General features: G+C 38.4%; 1 protein-coding gene across 1 annotated transcript in view; it reads right to left on the bottom strand.

Moving 5' to 3' along the window:
- Positions 1-20,946, bottom strand: part of SMARCA1 (SNF2 related chromatin remodeling ATPase 1) — a 71,497-nt gene extending 50,551 nt beyond the window's left edge. The window contains exons 1-10 of the mRNA XM_022561509.3: positions 20,534-20,946; positions 15,914-16,000; positions 13,722-13,888; positions 13,278-13,378; positions 13,073-13,173; positions 10,310-10,489; positions 6,512-6,667; positions 5,233-5,364; positions 4,418-4,486; positions 683-792 (exon numbers count right to left, since the gene is read on the bottom strand). Coding sequence (XP_022417217.1) covers positions 683-792; positions 4,418-4,486; positions 5,233-5,364; positions 6,512-6,667; positions 10,310-10,489; positions 13,073-13,173; positions 13,278-13,378; positions 13,722-13,888; positions 15,914-16,000; positions 20,534-20,707 — 1,277 coding nt within the window. The 5' untranslated portion in view covers positions 20,708-20,946. The remainder of the gene's footprint in view (positions 1-682; positions 793-4,417; positions 4,487-5,232; positions 5,365-6,511; positions 6,668-10,309; positions 10,490-13,072; positions 13,174-13,277; positions 13,379-13,721; positions 13,889-15,913; positions 16,001-20,533) is intronic.
- Positions 20,947-23,729: the final 2,783 nt, after the last annotated feature.

Raw genomic sequence — 23,729 nt, 5'->3', positions numbered from 1 at the left:
CTAACATGTTTAATTTTATGTTTAAATTTATGATTCCTTGTGACTCCTCTTGTCAATTTCCTGCTCTGCTTGTATTTATCAATACAAGCTTGCTTTTTTCATTGATGGAAAAAGCAAGAATAACTAACAAATGTGCCGGTGACATTATCCCCTTTAACCCTAACATCCTTATAAGCTAAGTATTATTACCCCCATTTTACAGAAGGGAAACTGAGATTACATAACTTGTCCAAGCTAAGTAGCTATTAAGAGGCAAAGCACTGACTCAAACACAGGTCTATAGACTCCAAGGCCCACGCTCTTTCCTAAAGGTTAAATAAAATACTCATCAATTTTGTATTAAAATATCTGAACTACTTAACTTGGCATTTAAACATAAAAATGTAATTTTTGAACTAAAGGCACAACTGAACCACTACAAAGCTTTTTTTTTTTTTTTTCCGGTACGCGGGCCTCTCACTGCTGTGGCCTCTCCCGTTGCGGAGCACAGGCTCCGGACACGCAGGCTCAGCGGCCATGGCTCACGGACCCAGCCGCTCCGCGGCATGTGGGATCTTCCCAGACTGGGGCACGAACCCGTGTCCCCTCCATCGGCAGGCGGACTCTCAACCACTGCGCCACCAGGGAAGCCCACAAAGCTAATTTTTAATAAATAAATTCTAATGGAAATATAATAGCTCACCATTCTCGCTGCATTTTACTCAATCCCAAGTAAATCTTGATTTCCTTTTTAGGAGGCAGGCTCTTCTCTACATCAGTTTTTATACGTCGTAACAAAAATGGTTTTAAAACCTAAAAAGTGAGAGTTTTTATAAAAGTTTATAAAACATTCAATATTATAAACCATTTATTTCATTGACAACACCCTAATGTGAAATTTACTTCCCACTGTATAATCTGAAAAACACTACCAACACCAGTTGCCAACTTTCTTGGTAAAAAAGAACCAAGTAATGGCCCATTACAGACTCAGAATAGGGGACCTAAATTAGACATTCATGATTTGATGGCAGAAAAGACATTAAAAATTAAGACAGTAAGATTATTGACTATTGAAAAAGTACAAAATATACTTTTTTAAAAAATCTGCTGTCATACAATATTTTTAAACCTGAGAGGAAATCTGAAGTCAGAGTATGGATCCAAGAGTCTCTAAAAGTGAAACAAAAATTCAAGCCATTTAAAAATGGTTAACTATATGAATGAGGAGAAAATGGTTCAATGTTAAGGAAGATACGAATGAAAAGAGAAAAAACATGAAACAATCAGTGTATACCTACAAGGCAAATTCTATCACAAGAAAAAAAAAATCTCTAGAGCACCTGCAATGTGCCAAATACTACACCATGAACTTGACAGAGTATTAAATCCTTACAATAAATCTTTGAGGGAAAGGCAATTATTTCAATTTTAGTAATGTCACCGAAGTCACCTTGCTAGTAAGTGGTAGAAGCAGAAATCAAACCCAGATCAGGCCGATTCTACATCCAGCTCAGTCCCTGATTAGCTGTTGTGAGCTGGGCAAGTTCTTTTAACTTTTCCAAGCCTGTTTCCTCATCCATTCATCCAAAACATATAGATTTATGGTATATGTGTATGCCAAGCATTTTTAAATGGGGATAAAGATACCTAGTTTCAAGGCTTCTGTGACAATTTGTGGTAGTACATGTGTAGAGCTTAACCACAGTAGACATCGGTAAACTGTGGCTATTATTACTAGAGATCCATGGGAGGTAAGGAAAAGGGAAGTGTAAACGAAGACTTCTGGTTTCCTGCTTGGGCCTCTTAAATTTGTCTAAGTGGCATTTTTAAGAGTTTCAACTGACTGTGAGACATTTAGGCAGAAGACTCAGAAGGCAGTGGGATATGTAACTCTAGAGCTTAGGAGAGAGACAAGGAGAGAGAAATTTGGGAGTTATAAGTATAGAGGTGGTAGCTGAAACTATGGGAGTGAACCCCCAGGGAGAGCACATTATGAAAAAGGAAGCCAAAGACAAAGCCCTACGAAACACTAAACTTTCAGGGACAGAGAAAGAAAAGACCACGGTTGGGACTGAAAAGAATAGCCAAAGAGGTAAGAGAAAATTCATCCCATACCCCAGACACTAAACAGAAAGCTCTTAAAGCAGGAGTGGTTAGCGGTACTAAATATTACAGAGACGCTAGGGCACTGACCAAAAGGTATACCCTGAACTAAGTAACTGAAATCACAAACACTTGTGAGGTAAGCTTCAATTGTATTTAATGGATAAACTCTAGTGGTCAATGGATTCAGGAGTGAATAGGACCCACCAGAGACAGAGTAAACATTCCCCAGAGTTGACCAAGTTCGTGCTATCAGAGGCCCAGCTGTACTACAACTTGTGTTACAAGATTCTTGGAAGATTTGTCTTCTACTCCTCTGCATTCTTACAATAAATTCCCTATTACATAAGGTCATTTGTTTCTGGACTTGTTCTGTTTAACTCTAAATAAATATTTACATAAAGCATGATGACTGTTGGGGCGTCAAGTCAATAAATGTTTAATGAGCAGTTACTCTGGACCAGGCACACAGGGCACAATGTGGTGGAAAATAGACAGGGTCTCTGCCACATCAAGTTTACATTTTTCCAGGGTAGGGGGAGAGAGGGAGAAGTGGACAATACATGGGGTTTGTTTTGTTTTTTTTTAGTATTATCTGTAAAGAGAGATTGAGACTCTTGTTAAAAACAGCAGACAAAAAATAGCAAATGCGTCTATACCCACTTCCTCACAAAACTCCACTAAGCCAATTAAATTTATAGGTGTACATTTTAAAAAAGAGTGAATAGGGACTTCCCTGGAGGTCCAGTGGTTGAGGCACCACACTTCCAGTGCAGGGGGCAGAGGTTTGATCACTGGTCGAGAACTAATATCCCACATGCTGCATGGTGCGGCCAAAAAAAAAAAAAGAGCAAATAGGAGATTTGGTGGTGGAGGTAGAGGGGATAAACTAAACTTTCAAATAGCTTAGCCATCAAGGTAATAAACCAGAATCACAGCTCGAGAAGGACAAAGTGTTGAGGGAGTACTGTTCTGTGTATGTGAGGTGGGGGCATCTAAGTGTGGGTTAGGATTTAATAAGGGAGATAATTGAGCATATTTACCTGTTGAAGGAAAAGAGCCAACATGGAAGGAGAGGTAGAAAATTCAGTCAATAAAAAGGATAAATCAAGGGGAAAAGTCCATAAGGAAACAGGAAAAGATGAGATCCAGGGTTCACGCTGGAACAATTAGCCATTGCTGGGAGAAAGAAGACCTTTTCCACTCAAACAGAGGTAACACAGATGCAGATATCCTTGGAAGATGGATATCCTTGAAGGAGTTCCTACCTAATGTCTCCTATTTTCTCTTTGAGAAAGGAATGATGGTACTTGCTGAGAAAGGAGAAGGGCAGGGAACACCTGGGTTAGAGGTCTTGGGGAGACTGGGGAAAGTCTGAAATAGCTGTTCTAGGAAATGAGAAAGAATGCTGAAGAAGGCCATGTTGAAGGATCACCAACATCATCAAATCCCAGCTTACGTTAGGGAACATGAAACTGTAGTGGCTCCAACCTCTACAGTGGGTGTAATCTTCTTTATCAGTGTTGAGCAGCCCCAGTACAGAGCAGGTCACTCTGCTAGTAAGTGGTAGAAGCAGAATTCAAACCCATAGGACAGAGACACGGTTACATAATTCCAGTTTAGGGCTTTTAGGGCAGAAATGGCAGATCTAGAGAGCAAGGGAGTTTGAGATATTGGCAAAAAAAAAAAGGTGGTTCAAGTGATAGAACATGGGCTCATTGCTGGATACAGAAAATGTAACAGAAATGGTCTGACAGATGGGGGTAAAGCAGGGGTCCAGGCACTGGATATCTCTGTGAGATAACGGGACAGATACAAATGGAGTAATATGAGTGAAAGAGAAGGATACAAGAAGCTGTTAACAAAGAAGGGAAAACTGGTGTTCAATGAATGTGAGGGGGTCACCTGGTTATGAGTAGATGACAGAGAAAAGAATGGACGGAGGATGGACTTGCAAGATAACTTGAGCCTCAAAGGAAGAGTTTTACACGACAGTGGAGAAGCAGTGGTTTTGAAATGGCATTGGGGAACTACGAGAATACTGATGCAATCTCAAGGACCTGTGGGGTACGGGAGAGTGAACAGCCTCTATGGGAGAGAACCACATTATCCTGGGGAGACAGCCAAAGCAGAAGAGCTGTTCCATAGAGAAGCTGAGGATACAGTGGGAGTTTGCCTCCCAAAGAGGCTATTAGAAAAGTCGAGAGGGAAAAACACTGAGACTGAGCCCAGAAGCAAATCCACAAGTTCAAACAGATTCTATAGCAGCTTGTTTTCTAGCTCAGTTATATATATATATAATTACTAAATTTTCCTGTCTGCTATTACTTACTGCGTGAAGTCTTTCCACAAGTTTTTGATCACCAAGACAATTTTTAGTGTCAAACCAAGAATCAAAGTCCTGTGGAGGGGTGAAAATTCTGCAGTAAGTGCACAGTTGTTCTTTTTTTTTAATAAATGAAGTATTCTATAAATTCTTATACAACTCATATAGCAATAATTCATTTTAAAAGCACTGTAAAAATATGTTAACTGTGATGGCCAATATTATTTACTTCTGAAAACAGATAAAATACTGGAGCAGTTAACAAAATCTGAACCGCATTATAGAGGCACTCCATCGGCAGGTTTTCCTTAAAAAGCTTTTATTAGGCTTCCCCATACCATAGCAGCATTATATCCAGTTAAAAGGAGTAGGAATAAGAATAAAAAATCGAAGACACGCTAATGAAAATGTTAATCAAACAGTAAAAATGAACAAAAGCAAGATAAGGTATACAAACCAATAGATAGCTGAACTTGGTACTTCAGCTATCTAAGGCAGAAAACCCTTCTAATTTAATTAAAAGAAAATTTAGAAAGCACTATTCTGAACTCAGTCTACCTTATGTCATAAGTTGTGGTAGCAACGTTATTATATAGGCAAAGTTTAACAGGCAGGATAATCTCAAAGTAAAGAAACATTATTTCTCTAAATATCCCCGTTTGAAAAAATTTCTACTTAAGAGCACCTTTCTGAGAAAATCAAAACACAAATAAAGAATTACAAGTGAAAAAGAACTATCAATTTCAATCTACATTCTATGCTTTGAAAACAGATGTCTGTGAACATAAGAAAATTACACTTAAAACGTATGACAAACTTACATCTGCAGAATTAAAGACATCAGGCAATAAAAAGTTGAGTAGTGCCCAGAGTTCATGCAGGTTATTCTGCAAAGGTGTTCCAGTTAGGAGCAAGCGGTTAGTTGACTTGAACTCACGAACAATCTCTGAAAGCTAGAAAAATAATAGTTACGTCAACATTGTTTTATTTATTAGAATGTTCATCAGTTCTTCATCCAACCCAATACATTTTTTGAATAAAATAAAACTTGAAAATTAATTTTCTGTGGCAAAATATCCTGGTTCAGGTGACATTGCCACAGTGAAGCACAACTGAACAAAATATTCTAGGCATTTCTACACTTACAAGAATGCAGATCATAGTCACACCTGAGACCGTTCCCCCACTTTAAAAAATTTATTTTTTCCATTTTGGGTCCACAGAAACAGTCAGAACTCTATGGAATTCAGGCTAGTCACTTTATACAACAGTATCGCCTTCTCCCTGCCAATCATGTTCATCCACCATGCCTAGCCAACTTCTAACTTGGCCTGGTCACAATTTTTAAGCACCACACTTGAGCCCATTTTCCCCGAATATCTTATATTAACTTTCTAAATATAAAACCACAAAAATTAAAGCACAAAAAGTATAAAAGAACAGTAATCTTATCAATAAAAATGCACATTTTTATAGTGCTCTTAAATTAACAATTATTCTCTAACATGCGTCCTCTTATCGGGTATTAACTCTAATTTGAAAAGCACCACCTGGTGATTTTGCTTCAGTTGTGTCCCTGGTTCTCCCAAAGCAGCCCAGTGATCCAAAGAGAGGTTCATCATAATAATTGACGCTTTTCCTACTGTTGATGGAGTTGAATGGCAAGAAATGTTGGTATTTTTCAATGTTAACACCACACTCTAATTCACACAAGTCAGATAATTCTAGGAAATGATTTTTTCTAATCCATATGAATACACGTAAGGTAGCTCCTCAAAAAATAAACCAATGCAAATGACATTTATACACCAAATATTGCCAAAATATTAAAATACTGTAGCATAACAGAGTTACTTAGGCTGCAACAGTTATAGCAAATGAACACCTAATTTTCTTTACATAAAAACTGGGCTCAATTTTCATTTGTCTTATATTCAATCATTTAAACTTCAAAATCATTTTAAAAACTGATTTTCTTTCACATTCTGTGAATAAAATCACAACCTTCTATCACTTTTTTAATTCCGAATACAGAGAAGTAAACAAACAGAAATTGTAGTTAAAAGAAAACTTTAATAAAGATGTTGAGAACTAGCTTACCTTAGATTTTTCATTCTTTATTCTGTGAGCCTCATCGATGACTAGGTATCGCCAGTGAAACTTTTTGAATACAGATTTTTCTTTAATTACCATCTCATAAGAAGTAACACAAACATCCCACTCTCCTGGCATCATTTCATCACGAATAAAAGCAGCCTGATGCAAAATAAAGTTCCTTATATTAGAATATGTTGACAAGGTGTCACAGAATTAAAGCATCAACAGACTATTAAGAATTCTAAGAGACCCTTGGAATCATTCGGTCTCATCCATTTTACAGATAGGAAATTTGAGGCCCAAATATACTTTTGTGGTCAATTATCTGTATGACATGCTAATATTTTTCATCAACAAAAGAGAAGCAAAGGCTTCCGTTAAACGAGTACAGCATATTCAATGAACCGGAGAAGTTCATGTCACCAGAAGATGACAATTACTAGGCTCTCTCTTCATACCACAAAGGATCAAAAGGACGTGGGCAAAGGAACTACTTTCTGAATACCATACTCTTACCAAGATCCAAGCATTACCAACATGATAGCACTTCGATAAATGGAAAAAGCTCAACATATATGAGTGATTCCAACCTTTTGAGATCTCTTGTATGTCTCCTTCACTTTATAGCAGGGATGAGTCATAAATTTTGTTAAGGGGTCATGAAAGCCCATTAATGTTTTTGTGAAATTCCTGATGTTATGAGGCTACAAATGTGATTTTATAAAGGGGACTTGCTCTCTCTCGGTACATGAGTCTATTTAAAACAGTGAGACTATTTAAAACTATTTTTAAATCTTCATAGGCAGTGGCCAATGTGGTAGCCAAGTTGATTGAAAGCATTTTTAACTTGTATTAACTGAATTCCAGATTATTTTTTATTACAGGTCAAAATAAAACCACAAAGGTTAACAGGGAGCAGCAAAATCTACATTGAGAAGGGACTGGTTAGTACTGTAAATCTGAAGTTACAGTGCATAAACAAAATTGACTGTTCACTGCAAAGTCATTATTTCATAAATTCAGTTATGCATCAAACACGCCAGGGACTCTTTCAACAAATATTCAATGAGTGCCCACTATGTATAAAAGAATTGCCTGGACTGAAGTAGAGGATAGATAAAAGGCCTTTGTAGATCTCAGCTGCTCCCTGGGAAGTGGTATTCAAAAAGTTAATTAAGACATTAGGGAGTTAGAGGCAAAATAAAAAGAACCAGGGTGCCAGACCCTATTTAGTCCTGCATATACCTTACCCTTGTTTGATTCTGTGAAATACTCAGTTTAATGGTTCCTCATACAGTTTCACAGAACATACACATATTTTAATTTAAATTAGCTCTTCTTTGAAATTTGTGTAACTACTTGATAGTTTCAGAGTTAAATATCTTGACAGAATATTAAATAAAGATCACATAATCCAAAAGTTTTCATATTATAGGTGACAAAAATTAAGGCCCTTTGAGATTCATTCAACACCACAGTCAGTAGCAAAGCCAGAATTAAGACCAGATCTCCTGTTTCCATGTCCATGACCTTTGATGCCTCTGGAGTGTGAAAGGAAGGGGTCAAAAACTATGTTTAGGAATCATACCTCTAAATACTTCAGGACTACATTAGCTCCAAACAGGATCAGGATTTTCTCTAATAATTTCCTACCTCAATTAAATACCTACTGTAGCCTACATCAAATACTTTATTACCAAAATACTGACCTCATAAAGTGTTTACAGAAGGCCAAGAAAATAGAAAGATCCAATATATCTATCCCATGTGGTACAAAGGCTCAGATCTGTCTATAAATAATGATCTGGATTTTCTCTACACATAATGACATCAATCTTTAAGTGTTGCATATGGCACATTAATTATTTATGTAATTAACAATTACTGGTTCTCAAACTCTTTGACCATGGCCCACAGTAAAATTGTATTTTAGGTCGCAATCCAGTATATACATACATGTTTGAGGGCGTGTATATAGAAAGAAGCAATACATATCCTCAATGCTACTTTCTACTCTGTTCTATCTCAATGTTTTAAAAAATTGTTGTCACCACCCACTAAACTGAACCCCAACCCATTAATGAGTGGCAATTTGCAAAACATTGACTTTGAAGGTTAGTTTTCATGATTAAGAAGTTTTTGAAGTGTCTAGAAGAATTTCAACCTCCCATGGGGTAGAGATAGGGCAGTCACCAATTAAATACATCCACCCTTTCTTGAAAACTCCCAGAGACACTTCATGAAACCCTTGGATTCCACATAAGATAGTCGAAAACCACTGACATACATTTTTACTGAGACATGATGACAACACAAGCCTAGATATTTCTCAATATCTATGACCTTCAAGAATAATTTCAGGGACTTCCCTGGTGGCGCAGTGGTTAAGAATCTGCCTGCCAATGCAGGGGACATGGGTTCGAGCCCTGGTCCGGGAAGGCCCCACATGCCGCGGAGCAACTAAGCCCATGTGCTACAACTACTGAGCCTGCGCTCTAGAGCCCGCGAGCCACAGCTACTGAAGCCCGTGCGCCTAGAGTCCGTGCTCTGCAACAAGAGAAGCCACTGCAATGAGAAGCCCCCGCACTGCAATGAAGAGCAGCCCTGCTTGCTGCAACTAGAGAAAGCCTGCACACAGCAACGAAGACCCAACGCAGCCAAAAATACATACATACATACATACATAAAACGAATAATTTCAGCAAAACAAATCAATACTTTAGAAATACAAAATTTTATAAGAAATGGTATTACATTATATAATAGCAGCAATCAGAAAGATTTCTAAGTGACTAATTTGCTACTGCGAAATATTAGGCATAGGGAAGAATCAAGCCTGTAATTCTATATTTATGAGCTCAGTATTTCAATATTTAAATTATTTATAAGTTAAATTTAAATAACTTTAAGTAATTTTTCTTCAAGCAAAATGATAAGAATAAAATCGCATAATTCATTAGGCTACCATTCTTTTGAGGATATCTTTTGATAACCCATCTAAATATGTAAAATAGAATAAATCTTTACTCTAAACTATGTTCTCTGGAGGCAAAATAAAGACCAAGTTTAATCATATGCTTTCTAAACTGATTATTCATTTTGGTATTTTTGCATAATTCATTATTTTTAGATTAATTCAACAGTCCTAAAATAATTGTAGCCTACTAGATTGACAAATAGCTACTTTAAACAAGAGCCCAGAATTTCTGATATTATCTAAGAATGTATGCACACATGTATTTTTCTATTCAAAGATCAAAACTGAAAGCTGTGTCTATGCATAAACACAAAACACAAGGCTCTCTGTACAAAGAGAAAAAGTTCCATTCATGTGTGTGTGCATGTGCATGTGTGCATGTAAACAAGTCAAAGTCAAAAGTAAAAAATTTAAACAAAAAAACTGAAATGCAAATTGATACATTTTTGGCATCAAAACAGCACAAATGATAGAATCGCTGAAAAGATAGACTGTCAATAAAGTAAGATTTTTTAAAATAAAACATCACTGAAAAGTGCAATTCAAAATGCTTAGGTTAATGAGCTAGTTAAAAGTAAATGCCAATAAGCATAATAATGGATTTTCTGTTGTGAATAGGTAACACATCTACCTCATAGGAGTGTTGTGAGAATTAGCTTAATTAATATATAAAACGCACTTACAAAAGAGCCTACCAAAGAGTAAGCACAACTTAAGTGATATTTAGTAGTAGCAGTCAACTCGAATGTCTTTTATAGCAATAAAACTTAACCCCAGAAATGATGTTATCCTTGATTGCCTTTTTAAACCTGTTTCTCACTTACTCTCGCATCCTTGTCTCCAACGAAACAAATAACACGAAGAGATGGGACCCATCGCTTAAATTCATTCATCCAGTTGTGTAAAGTCGACTTTGGAACTAAAACCATGTGAGGTCCAGGAATGTTTCGGTAATGTTTCAGGTAACCAAGCAAAGCAATTGTCTGTAAAGTCTTACCAAGGCCCTGCGTTATCATCACAAGGAAAAGAAATCCATAAACATTTTTTATTTAATGAAACATCTGTTAGTAGCAACTTTACAAAAGATATTTGCCAACTATCTCACATAGGGAAAAGTTAAAAGACTTTTTTTTTAAATGAATAAACATTCCAATTCAATACTTACCCTGAGCACAAAAAGAAGCTAAGAACTTGCAGTTAGAAAGTTGCTCAACAAAGCAATTTTCTATTTAGGAGACTTTTACTCCTAAAGGAGCAAGCAACATATATTATTTTTTTCTACTAGTTTGCAAAATTAGGAATTTTGTGTATTTCACAAAGACACATTTCCTTTACCAGCCTGCTTAGATACCGGTCTTTCTTTCCCATTGACCCCAACATTATTACAGCCCAGACATGAAATATTCAGACTATGCATTTCAAGGGGCATGTAGCTCTATACTTGCATCTCACACCCTTGAAGACCTAATGAATCATAAAAGAACAGAACATAAATGAACTTTGCAGCCAGAAAGGACTCTAGATCACCTAGTCCAGTGGACTTTTAAAAAAATAATATACTGAACACCCATGAATCCACTACCTAACCTATGGGAAAGGGAACTATGTCCTATGCTGTATGACCTTTCAAAACAGTTTCTGGCTTTATCGCTATACAAGGTATACATTGCTTTTATAAACCTAAGCTTAAAGCTATTTTTATAGCATTTATCCTATCTGATATTTCACTTATGAGATGAGTTTTATGGATGTTATGCATTAAAATCTTAAAATGTTTATTCTCCTTAACCAAGTAAGTGCACTTCTAGAAATCCTATGGAAATAATTTGAGAGGTGCAGAAAAACTAAATTACAAGGGTTCTCATAACAGTATTATTATATATCAAATATATACATATATATCAATCAACATATACGATATACATATATATAATATATACTATCAACCAATCCATATGACCAGCAATAAGGGAGGAAATGAATAAAATTATGGAACCTCCCTAGGATTAATTATTATGCAGTAATTAACAATTATTCTTACCAAAATGTTTTAATTGTGTGGAAAATATGTATGAATGTGAAGAAATCAGAATACCAAATCATATATAACACGACCTCAACTGTGCAAAATAAATACAACCAGAGGAAAAAGACTAAAAAGAAATATGCCAAAATGTTAACTATGGTTATTTCGAGGTAACAAAATTATAACTTACTTTTAATTTTTTTCTCAACTTTTTTCCAAATTTTCTATACTCGAAGTATCTTTCCCCTTTTTAGTAATTAAAACATAGCTGGTGTCAGCATAAATTCAATATGAAGGATCTTTAGACAGGCTGCAGCCAAGAGGAGCTTGAGGCAAATCCTGATCTTTCTGTTGTCCAATTAACTAAGCTCCTCCCTGTCTGAGCTGACTGTAGTTTCCAACCCAGAATACTAAATATAAGGAGCTACAGACCCTTGATTTAAAGGACTTGCCACACACCTAACAGTTGCTTAGCCAGGGATGAGTACCTATGGGACTGACTACTACACTACAAGCTATAGAGCATCGATAGTCATGTGGCCCGTATGGATATGTGATTGTAAATATGGCTCCAGAGTCACATATATGAGTATCACTGCCCTCTCTTAAATCCCACCTTATTCATTTGGTCTTAAAATGCCAAACCAGGTCTTCATATACTCCTCTGACCTGATGAATTAGCATCTTAAACGGCCTTACTTTTTCTCTTTGGTCTTTTTTTTTACACAGTCTGCCCTCAAAATCCACAGGTTTCACATCGGGCATTTAACAACCACAGATCAAAATCTGCGGATGGCAAACCGCGGATACAGAGCGCCCAACTGTACTATGCCATTTCACATAAGGACTTGAGCTTCCATGGATTTTGGTATCCCTGGGAGTCACAGAACCAATCTCCCTCGGACACGGAGGGACAACTGCATGTCCATCGTTCCTTAGCTCATTTCCTGACTCCCAGCTGGCACTCTACTGTCAAGATTCAACAATGCTCTTCACTTTTTTGTTCCTCACACTTTCTTTGATCACACATGGAGGCATTTACATTCACTCATGCATACATTCATTCATTTAGCGTTTAGTTTCTATCGCCACCTCATTCCCAAAAGGATTTCAGGTAGCCTACAATGAAAACATGGAACATAAATTAATGGTCAAAAAGAAATAAAGAGGGGCCAAGGAAAGTAAGACTAAAAGCTAAAGGATAGGAAAAGGCACAAAGGACACAATGGGCAGACCATTAAAAGTTACACTGATGCTCCATTTTGGTATTCACTAGGGCTCTGAGCTTCCTGGAGGCCATAGTGCAAACATCAACAAAAGTACAAGGAGGTTTTTTCTATACCATCTGAGAAAATTTCACTAAGAATTTTGTGGCCTGTGAAAGTATATGTTTTAGAGGTTACTTAAAGAAACAATTCTAGACTTCACAAATGCCTTTTATGTTATAACTAAATAAAACAATTAGCCTCCAAACCCCAGGGGGGAAATTCAGCTCAGGTATTTCAAATTTACATAAAATTACTGATAACTGAGAATGTGTTTTGAGCTACCAACTCCTTACCATTTCATCAGCCAAAATACCATTGACTCCATTTTCATACAAAGAGATCAGCCAGTTCAGTCCTCGAATCTGATAATCTCTCAGTGGTCCTCCTTTCACATCTGAAAAAAAAAATCAAGGCTCTCATAATTTCATTAATACAACCAAATAAAATTTTCTAAAACTAAACTGGAAACAAAAAACACCAACATGATGAAGTACTTACATGAAGGTGACACCTCAAATCTAACACACACGTTAGATGTTTTCCGACTCTCCGAGAGCAGCTCTTCATCTTCTTCTTGCTCTGTGCGCCTGTGACGGTAGCTGAAATGAAAAAAGAAATACCTTCGTATTCAACCCAAATGCTAAGGTGTCAATTAAGTCAGTATACACTGTTAATATCTTTTATGAAAAAAGAAGGGTCATCTAGAGTCTTGCTTAGAAGTTGGTAGAACCAGCCTACCTTTTTACTGATTGACTTCTACTGAGATAAGAAATATTGTCGCCTCCAAAACATACTCACACTGACAATAACCATATTTTTTGAATATAAAATCACACTGAATAAGTGAAGAAGGAAGGGAAGTATGAAGGGAGGTAGAAGGGGGGCAGGAGGAAGGGAGGGAAGGAGAGAGGGAAGAAAGTAGAGAGACAGATGCCAACATACTCTCCAACAGAAATTAAGCTCTGCTTGTCATCTTTCTTTATTCGAGGGCGTCCCAATTTCATGTTCAGAGGAGATGTTGGAGATTTCTGTGCTGAAGGTTGAATGAAATGTGCAAAAAGTTCTGTCTGCTTCAGTAAAAATTCAAATCTCTTTGCTCGATCTGCTTTCTAATTTACAAGACAAAAGAAAAAGTAATGATTTCTTTTTGTGTTCATTCAAAATTTAACAAATACTTATATTGCACTTAATTTGTACTATGTTCTAAGCACTTTAAACATACTAACCCATTTAATTCTCTTAATAAACCTATGAGGTAGGTACTAGTATTATCCCCATTTTGCTGATGATAAAACTGAGGCACAGAGAGGGTAAGTAACTTGCCCAAGTTCCCACAGCTAGTAAGTAGCAGAATTTGAAAATGGTATTTTCAGATGGTTTGAGTAGAAGCCAAGTGATCCGACAGACTTAATAAATGACTCAATAAGAAGTACTCTGCTTAAAGAATTGGGGTCAAAAGGCAAATCCTGAATGGTTTGGAAAGCCAACCAAGAATTTTCAAGCTTCATCTAGAAACAATTTAAATCTTAGAATACAGTGTCATCTTGTCTCAAAATACTTTCAATGTCATGGTACAATACATTTCTCTCTTCAAATATAGTGATCTGGAAAATTGTGTTTCATGCTAAGAGTATATAAAGTTTCTCCCGAAAGTGAGGATTTGGAGAAAAAATATACACACACACATATATAAGTGAAATAGTTGATATATGTTAACAATTAAAAATCGACGAAATGTAAAATAGAGAGCTAGTGGGAAGCAGCCCCATAGCACAGGGAGATCAGCTCGGTGCTTTGTGACCACCTAGAGGGGTGGGATAGGGAGAGCAGGAGGGAGACGCAAGAGGGAGGAGATATGAGGATATATGTATACGTATAGCTGATTCACTTTGTTATACAGCAGAAACTAACACACCACTGTAAAGCAATTACACTCCAATAAAGATGTTAAAGAAAGAAAGAAAGAAACATCGATATATAATTTCTCAATACATTTTAAAAGGTCATATAGCTTATACCAATAAATGCAATAAAACTTTTTTTCACTAAAAAAATCCTAAAAGATCAAGATAAAGAAAAAAACCAAGGTGATTTTTTAATTCCCAGTCACTTTCTGACCGCAGGGTAGAGAACATTTGATTACCAACGAAGGATGCATAATTAATAACATCGGAATCTTACAAGAATTCATTAACATAAATATAAGAATTAGACAAATACATTCAGACCAGTAGCTGGAAGGAGGCCAAAACCTTTCCATTTTATGTTATCCTCACTGGAATGTTGCTTTTAGAGTTGTTAAAACATTAACTGTCTACGTTAGATGTGGCCTTAAACATTAAGGCATGGAGTTTTGTAAAATCACCATGAACAACCAAAAAATGTACTTCATCTCTACTAATTTTTATAATATTACTTCAAAAACAGCCCCTTGACCAAAAAACAATCAGTTCTAACTGCCTATTAATTTATCTTTTCAGTTAACCAAGTTCACTGGTTTTGAAGGATCCCAGGGCATAGAAGTCTAGTTAAAATTAAAGCTAAAATATGGGTTTTAGTGACTAAAAATTAAATAATTAAATGTAGAGCAAAGCCATAGGTGGGTGTAATTACGGTTATACTGCTTAAGCATGTAATATTTTCATACATTGGGCAAATAGCCTTCCCTCAGGAAAATGTATTACCATATTACATGTTTCATAATGTGTAGCATTCATTCACATATCCAGAGCAAGGAGAGAGGGAGAAGAAAATACCAGACTGGTTTTGTGACCTGCTTTCTCTCAGCCATATTGATATTTTATCCACTTGCATTTTCACTTCGTGGATAAAATATTTCTAGCATAAAACACCCTATTATGGGGTAAAGAGTGCTAAACAAAAGTGAAGAGATGTGCCTTCCAGTCCCAACTATTCCATATCATTTCTCTGATACTCTATTTCCTCATCCGAAAGTGAGGAGATTCATCTATCCATCAAGAATCTATTATGGTGGATGATGTATTAAATTACTTTTCAATTCTAGAACCTATGATTCTGTATTCACTATATAAACACATGTATTTTTAATCTTTCACATGTCCTCTATACAAATCAACTACTGAATTCACTATCCTAGCCAAGAACATATTTACCATTTTCTCTTCATATTCTGGATCCATTTCCTTTTCAGATTTAGAAGCTTTAGCAGCAAGTTTGAGTTGAAATGGAGAAAGGATTTTCTAGAATTTCAAAGAAAATAAATCATCAAATTGCAAAGCAAGGTCAACATTCTCATTTGAAGAAAGTAAAAAGTAATTAAATACTAAATAAATAAATCAACATGGGCCATGCCTGGACCAATGATGAGAGCACGCCATGAACAGGGCTTATGATTAATCCAGTTCTGTGCACCTGAGGTCCGATTAAAAAAAATCTGAAGAACTGTGAAAGCCAGCGAAATAACATTAATTAAAATAAAACCCAAAAGGTGGGAGAATGAGCCTTTTCACCTACTGTCTAATTTAAAGTGCAAGAAAGTGTACAACCACCAAATAGGAGATTTAAAATCTAGACTATTGTCAACCACAAACCAAAGAATTCAAGGAAAGTAAATATTAATTCTCAGAAACACTTCTTTATGTAACAAGCCAAACTTTCAGAAGAAAAGACTGTGGTTTGTTCCTGAAAAGATATGATTTTTTAATATTGTTTTACATTCTAATTAGAACATTCGAACTGTTTTATGTACTGCAATGCGATCATTTATATTTAAAATAATGAAATAGTACAGTTTCAAACTTTTGGTTTATGTTAATTTTCCCCTACTGGAAAGAAAACCTTTTAAAACTATTTATAAACACGAATATTTTGTAGAAGCAGTTTCTCAGGGCTATTAACTATTAACTTTTGATATTTAAAAAAACTGTAATTTAGTGAAAAGTAATATAAATCAGCTACTTTAAAATACTGAAATTATCTAGGGGGTTATCTCATACATCCTATCCTTTATAAAGACAAAGCTGGTACTTGTAAATATAAATAGATATGTAGAATACACCTCCTTCCCTGTAAGAAATCAAGAAATAAAATAATAAAAACACAAATCTACCCATTAGTCCCAAAGTGGAGAGTATTCCAGTTTTAACACAGACTGCAAAGTCAAAACACAAATCTGTTTGTGAAAACTAAAGAAATTATGTCCATTTGAGCATGGCTTTTGACAGCCTGTTCCTGAAAACTTAGGTCATAAATCAACAGAAGAATGTGATCTTAAACATAAGAAAAACATGGCTCCAGTAGTTAATAAATGTTTTCTAACATTTACTAATATTTCTATTTTGAGGAAATCCAGACTAAGATTATGGAATCTGACCCTGGTCAGGGTTCTCCTTTGGAGCACTGATCAGATATTGTTCAGTTATTCTTAGCCCAAACAACAGCCATCTTGATTTACAGCATCTCATACGTATGTATGTGGGATGTTCTGAATGTAATTCTGGATGGATGAGAATAGAAACTACTAAAATGCCCTCGATACCACACTTTCAAACTGTCACATACACTAGAAGCCCTATTTCATTTTCAAAGCAACAAGGAAAATTCGATAACAAAATCCACACCTTTATCATTCCCTGAAAAGCTAAATGAAATCTAGTTTTCAAGTTTCAAAATTACTTTCCCTCACATACACAAGTATATATCTAATAATGTGGGATACAAATTTCACTTATAGAAAATTAAAGCTTTATTATTAGAAAAACATTTTACTCTTTACTTTTTTGCTTACCTTGTGGTAGAATACCATAAAATTTTAATTATATGCTAATTAAAATTCCTAACCTTGAGCATTGCCATTAAAAGCTGTAGGTAATTACTTAATTGGCACTATCTTCCACAACAAATTTTAAAATACCTACCTTCTAAACCTTTCCATTTGTGTCTGTGTATGTTTTCACAAATAAACCCTCTCATACAAGAAAAGATAAAAGGTGACTAAGATATTCTAATGAATTCCTTATGGATTTTATCATCTGGTAGTCTAGATGCCATGAGAATGCAGCACAAGGTCACCAAGATGCCCTGTCTTAAAGACCATGACCTTTTTCTTGACATTTTCATTACCAAAAATACCAACTCTAATTTTCACAGCATTAGGTTATCCAACTGTCACTTAAACCGAGGAAGTTCAAGAACCAGAAGGTAAGCAAAAATACCCTTCTGTAGCTAAATGTCACAAGATAATCCACTCTCATCTACTTTATGCATCACGAAAATGCTCTCATTCAGAGCCTACTTTCTTTTATTTGATACGCAATTCCAGCAAGTTTGATAATCTGGCTTCCCATTCTACAGAGAATAAAAGCAGCAGCAAATGACTTGGGAACGACCACTAGAAGAAGGCACGCTGGCAACAGCAAGAAAGGATGGCAGAAGCCCAGGACTAAAACTTAAGTTCCATTGCACTAACAGCCCTTCTGCTTGGTGTTCAGGTTATCTCCCTCTCCCCGCTGGATCCCTTGTATTTTTGTATTTTGCAATTGTTTTAAATGAAAGGTTTTGTTACATCTATGTCCTTTATCATAAACCCATTCTTTCTGATGAAAGTAGATGAAGTGTCTAAAAAGTGATAGTTAGCCTGACAATTGAGGGAGGAGACTGAAAAATTATGAAAAAATCAACACAATACCAAAGTGTCTGGGAGGTGGTTATTTGAGGGGAAACAACCTCCTAGGTCTCAAATGCCTTTGTATCACTGTCAGAGTACAATAACTGGCGGACATGAGAAAAAGGTATTTAATCTGCACTTTTAGGACACCATTTAAGGCATCAAGGCAGTGTGTAAATATTTAGATTGGAGGGAGGTACCGATTTACTTTATTTGAAGCAATGGTACAAATGAAAGCACTCAAATAGATGTTTTGGTACTACTCAGATTTTTAAGGAAAAATTAAAAAAGATGTAGTGACTAAATCAGTAAACTTCAGATATCCAGAAAGTTCCTTCCAGGCAGCACCTCATTTCCCTACGCTGAGCGGACAGATGAGATACTATTAGTGCAATTTCTGATCAGGCCACAGAGTTGTAGTAATATATATGCATCAACTCTCTGATTATACAGGTTTTTTATTGATTCCCAGTCTCTTCACAATTCAAAAAATTTATACACTCTGGAAATTCGACAACCTTTACTGCCATACAAAAGACAGCGGAGCACTTACATTTACCCCATCTAGGGAATAAAAGGCACCTAGACGCACTCCTGAATTTCCCAACATTGATTTATACTGATGCTTGGTATTTGGCCCAGCTTTAATCATCGATATTGTCTTACCGATCCAAGTACCACATAGATCCTAATATGCGTATGTTTTCTATGGTTTTCACTTAGCACTACAATCGTCTTTCTGTTTAGTCAACCTTGTAACAGTAAAATATGTCACTGAAGCAACTGCTGAATTTAAAATTACTCTAATTCGCGGCGAAAGGTGTTAACTTCCCTCAATAGCTTTTCACTTGGTCATATAGTATCATATAATGATCCAGACAAAGCCACTGGAGATCTCTAAAGCATAATTTTAATTACCTACCGTTTTTTTTAATTGCGATATGTCTACTCGTAAACGGAAAAAAATTCAGCCATAAAAGATCCGTTCCACAATTTTATTATACATCAAAAATCCTTATGCCCCATCCTATTTTTTAATCTCAATTTTTTCAACGAGTTTCATAGTTTTATTTGCACGTCTCGGCCCATATGAAATATGCCTTATGGAGATAATATATATTTTTCTGGATCTGGCTTTAATAGGTGTCAGAGCCGTCCCCTTATGTACATTAGCAGCAGTTCATCCTGGCGACGCTGAGTTTAAAAAAAAATTTTTTTTTTTAAACCTGCGTGTGTCCAGGAGCCAGCAGCGCCCACTAGGAAAGGGAGGCGGAAGCCTGGAAGGCTTGGGGCCGGATTGGGGGACCATTTGGGTGGCCCTGGAGTGAAACACTATACCGTCGGGGGCGGGGCAGGAGAGGGTGAGGGTGCACACGTTGGAAATTTTCCTAAGCCAGCGTCCACCGTGCCTCAGTTTGGGGTTTGGATCGGGAGGAGGCGAGGGTACAACGCTGAGAGCTCATTTTCTCGGGGTGACACCCCCGCCTAACTTAGCAGGCGGGGACCAAACGAACAAGGGATGATTTTTTTTTTTTCCCTGCCACCCAAGAGGCCGACATTGCCAATCAAAGAAATAAAAGTCTCTCCTATCGTCCTCCGCCTTCCAACCACCGGCACCTGGAAATTCAAATTTCAAAAAAATAAGCCCCCAGCAAAACCCCTTTTGCGCGAGTGTGGGATTGAAGGGCCCAGATTTCCCAGGCAGAGGCCGACGGGAAGGGGGGGGAGAGGGAGCGAGCGAGAGGAGAGGGAGAGGCGGAGGCTTTTTCCTGCACGGCCCCATCCCCCACCCCGTAACCCCAGTTCCGGGAACGCGAGGCGGGCCGGGGGCTGTGGAGGGGCTCCCCAGCCCCCAAGTCCCGGGATAACGGGCACCCGCCGCCCCGCGCCGCGCCCGCGCCCCGCCCCCGGCCTCCAGGAGGCGTAAAGGGAAGGGGGAGGGGAGCGAATGCTAGACTGTTCTGCCGCCCCCACCCCGCGCGCCCGCCGCCCCCAGCCCAGCCGAGCTCCGCGGGTACCTGTCGGCGCCCAAAGGTCAGGGTTTGGGCCCCTCGGAGGGGCCCGGCGCAGGATTTGTCCACCGCACACACACCCCCTTCCTATTTACCTCCTTCTTCTTCTCGCCCTTCTCCTTGGCCACGGTGGCTTCGGTGGCCGCGGCGGCCGCTCCCTCCTCCTTAGAGGTGGACGGCCCCGGCTGCTCGTCCTCTATGACCACGATCGTGGCGGTCGCATCAGAGGCTGCCACGGTGGCTGCCACTGCGGCGGTGTCCGGCTCCATGGCGTTGGAGCGGGAACGAGGAGGGGGACGAGCAAGGGGACGAGGGCTCCTGGGCGGCGGCAGTGGCTGCACTGGAAAGAGCTAGATGGAGCAAGGGTGGGGAATCACTGGCTTCCAACCCCTTCACTCGGGCCCCCCTTCTTTAAATAACCCTCAACCCTGCCCCACTTCCGTCCACCCACCCTACGTCATGGCCTCCCCCCGTCACCCTCCCCCCTTCCTCCACCCCCCCCTCAACGATCGCGAGACTCCCCCTCCCCACCCGGAGCCCGGGCCGGCACCGCACGACCAACTGTTGCCTGAGCGTGGGGCGCGGACAGGGGTGGAGGCGGGAACCCATAGCCCGCGGCCCCCTAAAAATCTCCTTCCCCACACGCCCCCAACAGTCAGCCTCAGCTCCCCTCGCAGATGTGTGGAGAAAGAATCCTCTTCCCCTTAAATCTGCTCTTTGTACCTCGGGGCGCTCTCCCCTTCTTGCACAAAGAACTTTTCCTCTGCTTATAACTGTACTGTAGAAGGTCTGTCTCACCATTTGCAAAGCCCAGAACCCCTCTGGGGACTTCCCTTTCCTAGGTCCCCAAAGGGGGACTGGTGGTGCTCTTCCCACCTTCGTAAATTCTGCAGAAGCACAAGCACTCCTTCAATCTCTAGATTGCAGCTGCAAACATTCACTTACAAGGCAAAGCGTGACCCGGGTTTTACGTATATTCGCTCTGTTTTCCAGTCTGATACCTCTCGGATGGCCAATGGGCAGGAGCCCTTCTTTTGCCTTCACCACTGAATTTTAAAAGTCCTGGGGATCAAGGTCAAGGTCCCCACAGAACCTCGGGCAACTCATGGTAGGTGCCTAATACTAATAATTGGGTTGAGTTATTGTGATTTTTTGTGTATTTTATTCGTATCCCCGTTGTTATTTAGTAGTAATTCAACACCAATAATATGCATGACCATGGATATAAAAGCATTTTGTAAAGGGTATGCAAATGTCAGTTATTAAATATTATTGTTTCTATTTCTCCCCACCAGTTATTTTGATCAATAACGGGAAGATTAACATCTTAGTCTTAAAATTCCAGTCATTAGGGACAAAAGATAGCAAAACATATAAAACACAGTATACCAAACAACAATCACAAAACATACAATTTCCAAAATGAAGCAAGTATTTTCCAAAGTGGAAAGAAATCATGATTAATTTCCCTTAACACACCTTCCTAAATTCCCAGTCTGAAATCAAGTGTGATTTCTGCAAAGAGCAGGAAGGCACACAATTGTCCCCCCAATATATCCCTTTTTCCTGGGGATAATACCCTAAATTCCCTTTTGTTTTAAAGCTGTGACTCCTTAATGTGAAGAAACCTTGTGAGATTTTAGCTGTTTTTGATCACTTACACCTTAGTGTGAATGAGTGTGAGATCCTGTCCAGGGACTGGTTTTGAACAGAGAAAAAGAGGCAGAGAGCAAGACAGGAGATTGAAGGAGTGTGCCACTGAGAGGAAAGGAGAGGCTGGTGGTTCTAGTTTTGCTCTGATTTTACTTTCATTATATTCTTCTCATTTACTTTAGATTTTTCCCCCAGTGCCCACGTTTCTCACCCTGAAGTACACATGTGTACTATCCAACAGGTATACGGAGTCTAAGTATTAAAAATACTTCATATTTCTGAAGCGTCAACTTTAGTCCAAAAGTGGAATGGAATTAAGTCACTTAACAGGTCATTTGAAACACGATTTTTTTTTTTAATTATTTATTTATTTTTGGCGGCATTGGGTCTTCGTTGCTGCGCACTGGCTTTCTCTGGTTGCAGCAAGCGGGGGGCCACTCTTCGCTGTGGTGCGCGGGCTTCTCATGGCGGTGGCTTCTCCCGCTGCAGAGCACGGGCTCTAGGTGCACAAGCTTCAGTAGCTGTGGCACACAGGCTCAGCACTTGTGGCGCACGGGCTTAGCTGCTCCGCGGCATGTGGGATCTTCCTGGACCAGGGCTCAAATCCACATCCCCTGCATTGGCAGGCGGATTCTTAACCACTGCGCCACCAGGGAAGCCTAAAACACAATTTTTTTTAATTAAAATGTGTAGATGTATTAAGGAATGAACTGCAGAATTTGAAGTATCTCCAAATAAAAGCTTGAGACTTCCAGTTGGATATTCTACCCCTTCCCCACTAACTGTTCAGTCTCCTCAGTCATTCAGAGTTGTCTGGTGGGAAAGTTCAAGAAGCGCTGAAAGAGAAGGATGCTGCAATGCATGCATCCACCTGACTTGAGAAGGACCCTTCCAGATGAGAGCAATGGAAGAGTTCTTTATTACCAAACTGCAGCTGTGGGAGGATAGAAGTCCCCTTTCATTGCCTGGGGCTTCAAAGGAGAAAGACTCAAGAAATATTCGTTGTGTATTGATGTGTTCTGCTTGCAAGGGTACTTTATCCTATTGTATTTCTCACTGCCAATGTATGGTATTTCAGATACATCGTGGGCTAAATGCACTTTTGTGAGGAAATCTGGGAAACTCACATCCTTTCATAACACCTTTTCTGTGGGAACATGTGTTCCAAGTTCCAAAAAAAGAATTTAGAAATTAATTTGGGGGATACATTGGCAATTTTTCTTGTATGTATAATGCATCTTCCTTTTCGAGATGATGCGGCTGAAAGTGCTACCAAGTATAAGTTTGGCTGGAAAGGTCAATACTTGGTCCATAGACCTTGCCACTGGATTCATGTAAATATTGCCCTTTGGCTTGTGGCAACAACTGCTATTTACAGAGCATGTGCTATCCTTATTTGCAAATCTGCCTAAAATTCATGATCTGTAGACTTTGTTCTGCAAGAGTCACCTCATTTCTGATCCTACTCAACACCTTGCCCTGTCTGCTACTACTTTCCCAAATTATGTCTTTTCATTTGAAATGGTCTTGAATTGCTCTGCAACGTTGAGGTTGGAGAACAAAGCAAAATTTTTTTATAGAGAACCATGGGGTCATATTTGGGAACCTCAAAACAAATCCTAGTCTATAGGACAGGAC

Source organism: Delphinapterus leucas, chromosome X (assembly GCF_059928025.1).
Source record: "Delphinapterus leucas isolate spDelLeu-1000000601 "Yukka" chromosome X, BTC_Dleu_Yukka2, whole genome shotgun sequence".
In the NCBI taxonomy this organism is placed as follows: domain Eukaryota; kingdom Metazoa; phylum Chordata; class Mammalia; order Artiodactyla; family Monodontidae; genus Delphinapterus; species Delphinapterus leucas.
This window is presented reverse-complemented; position numbering and strand designations above follow the sequence as displayed.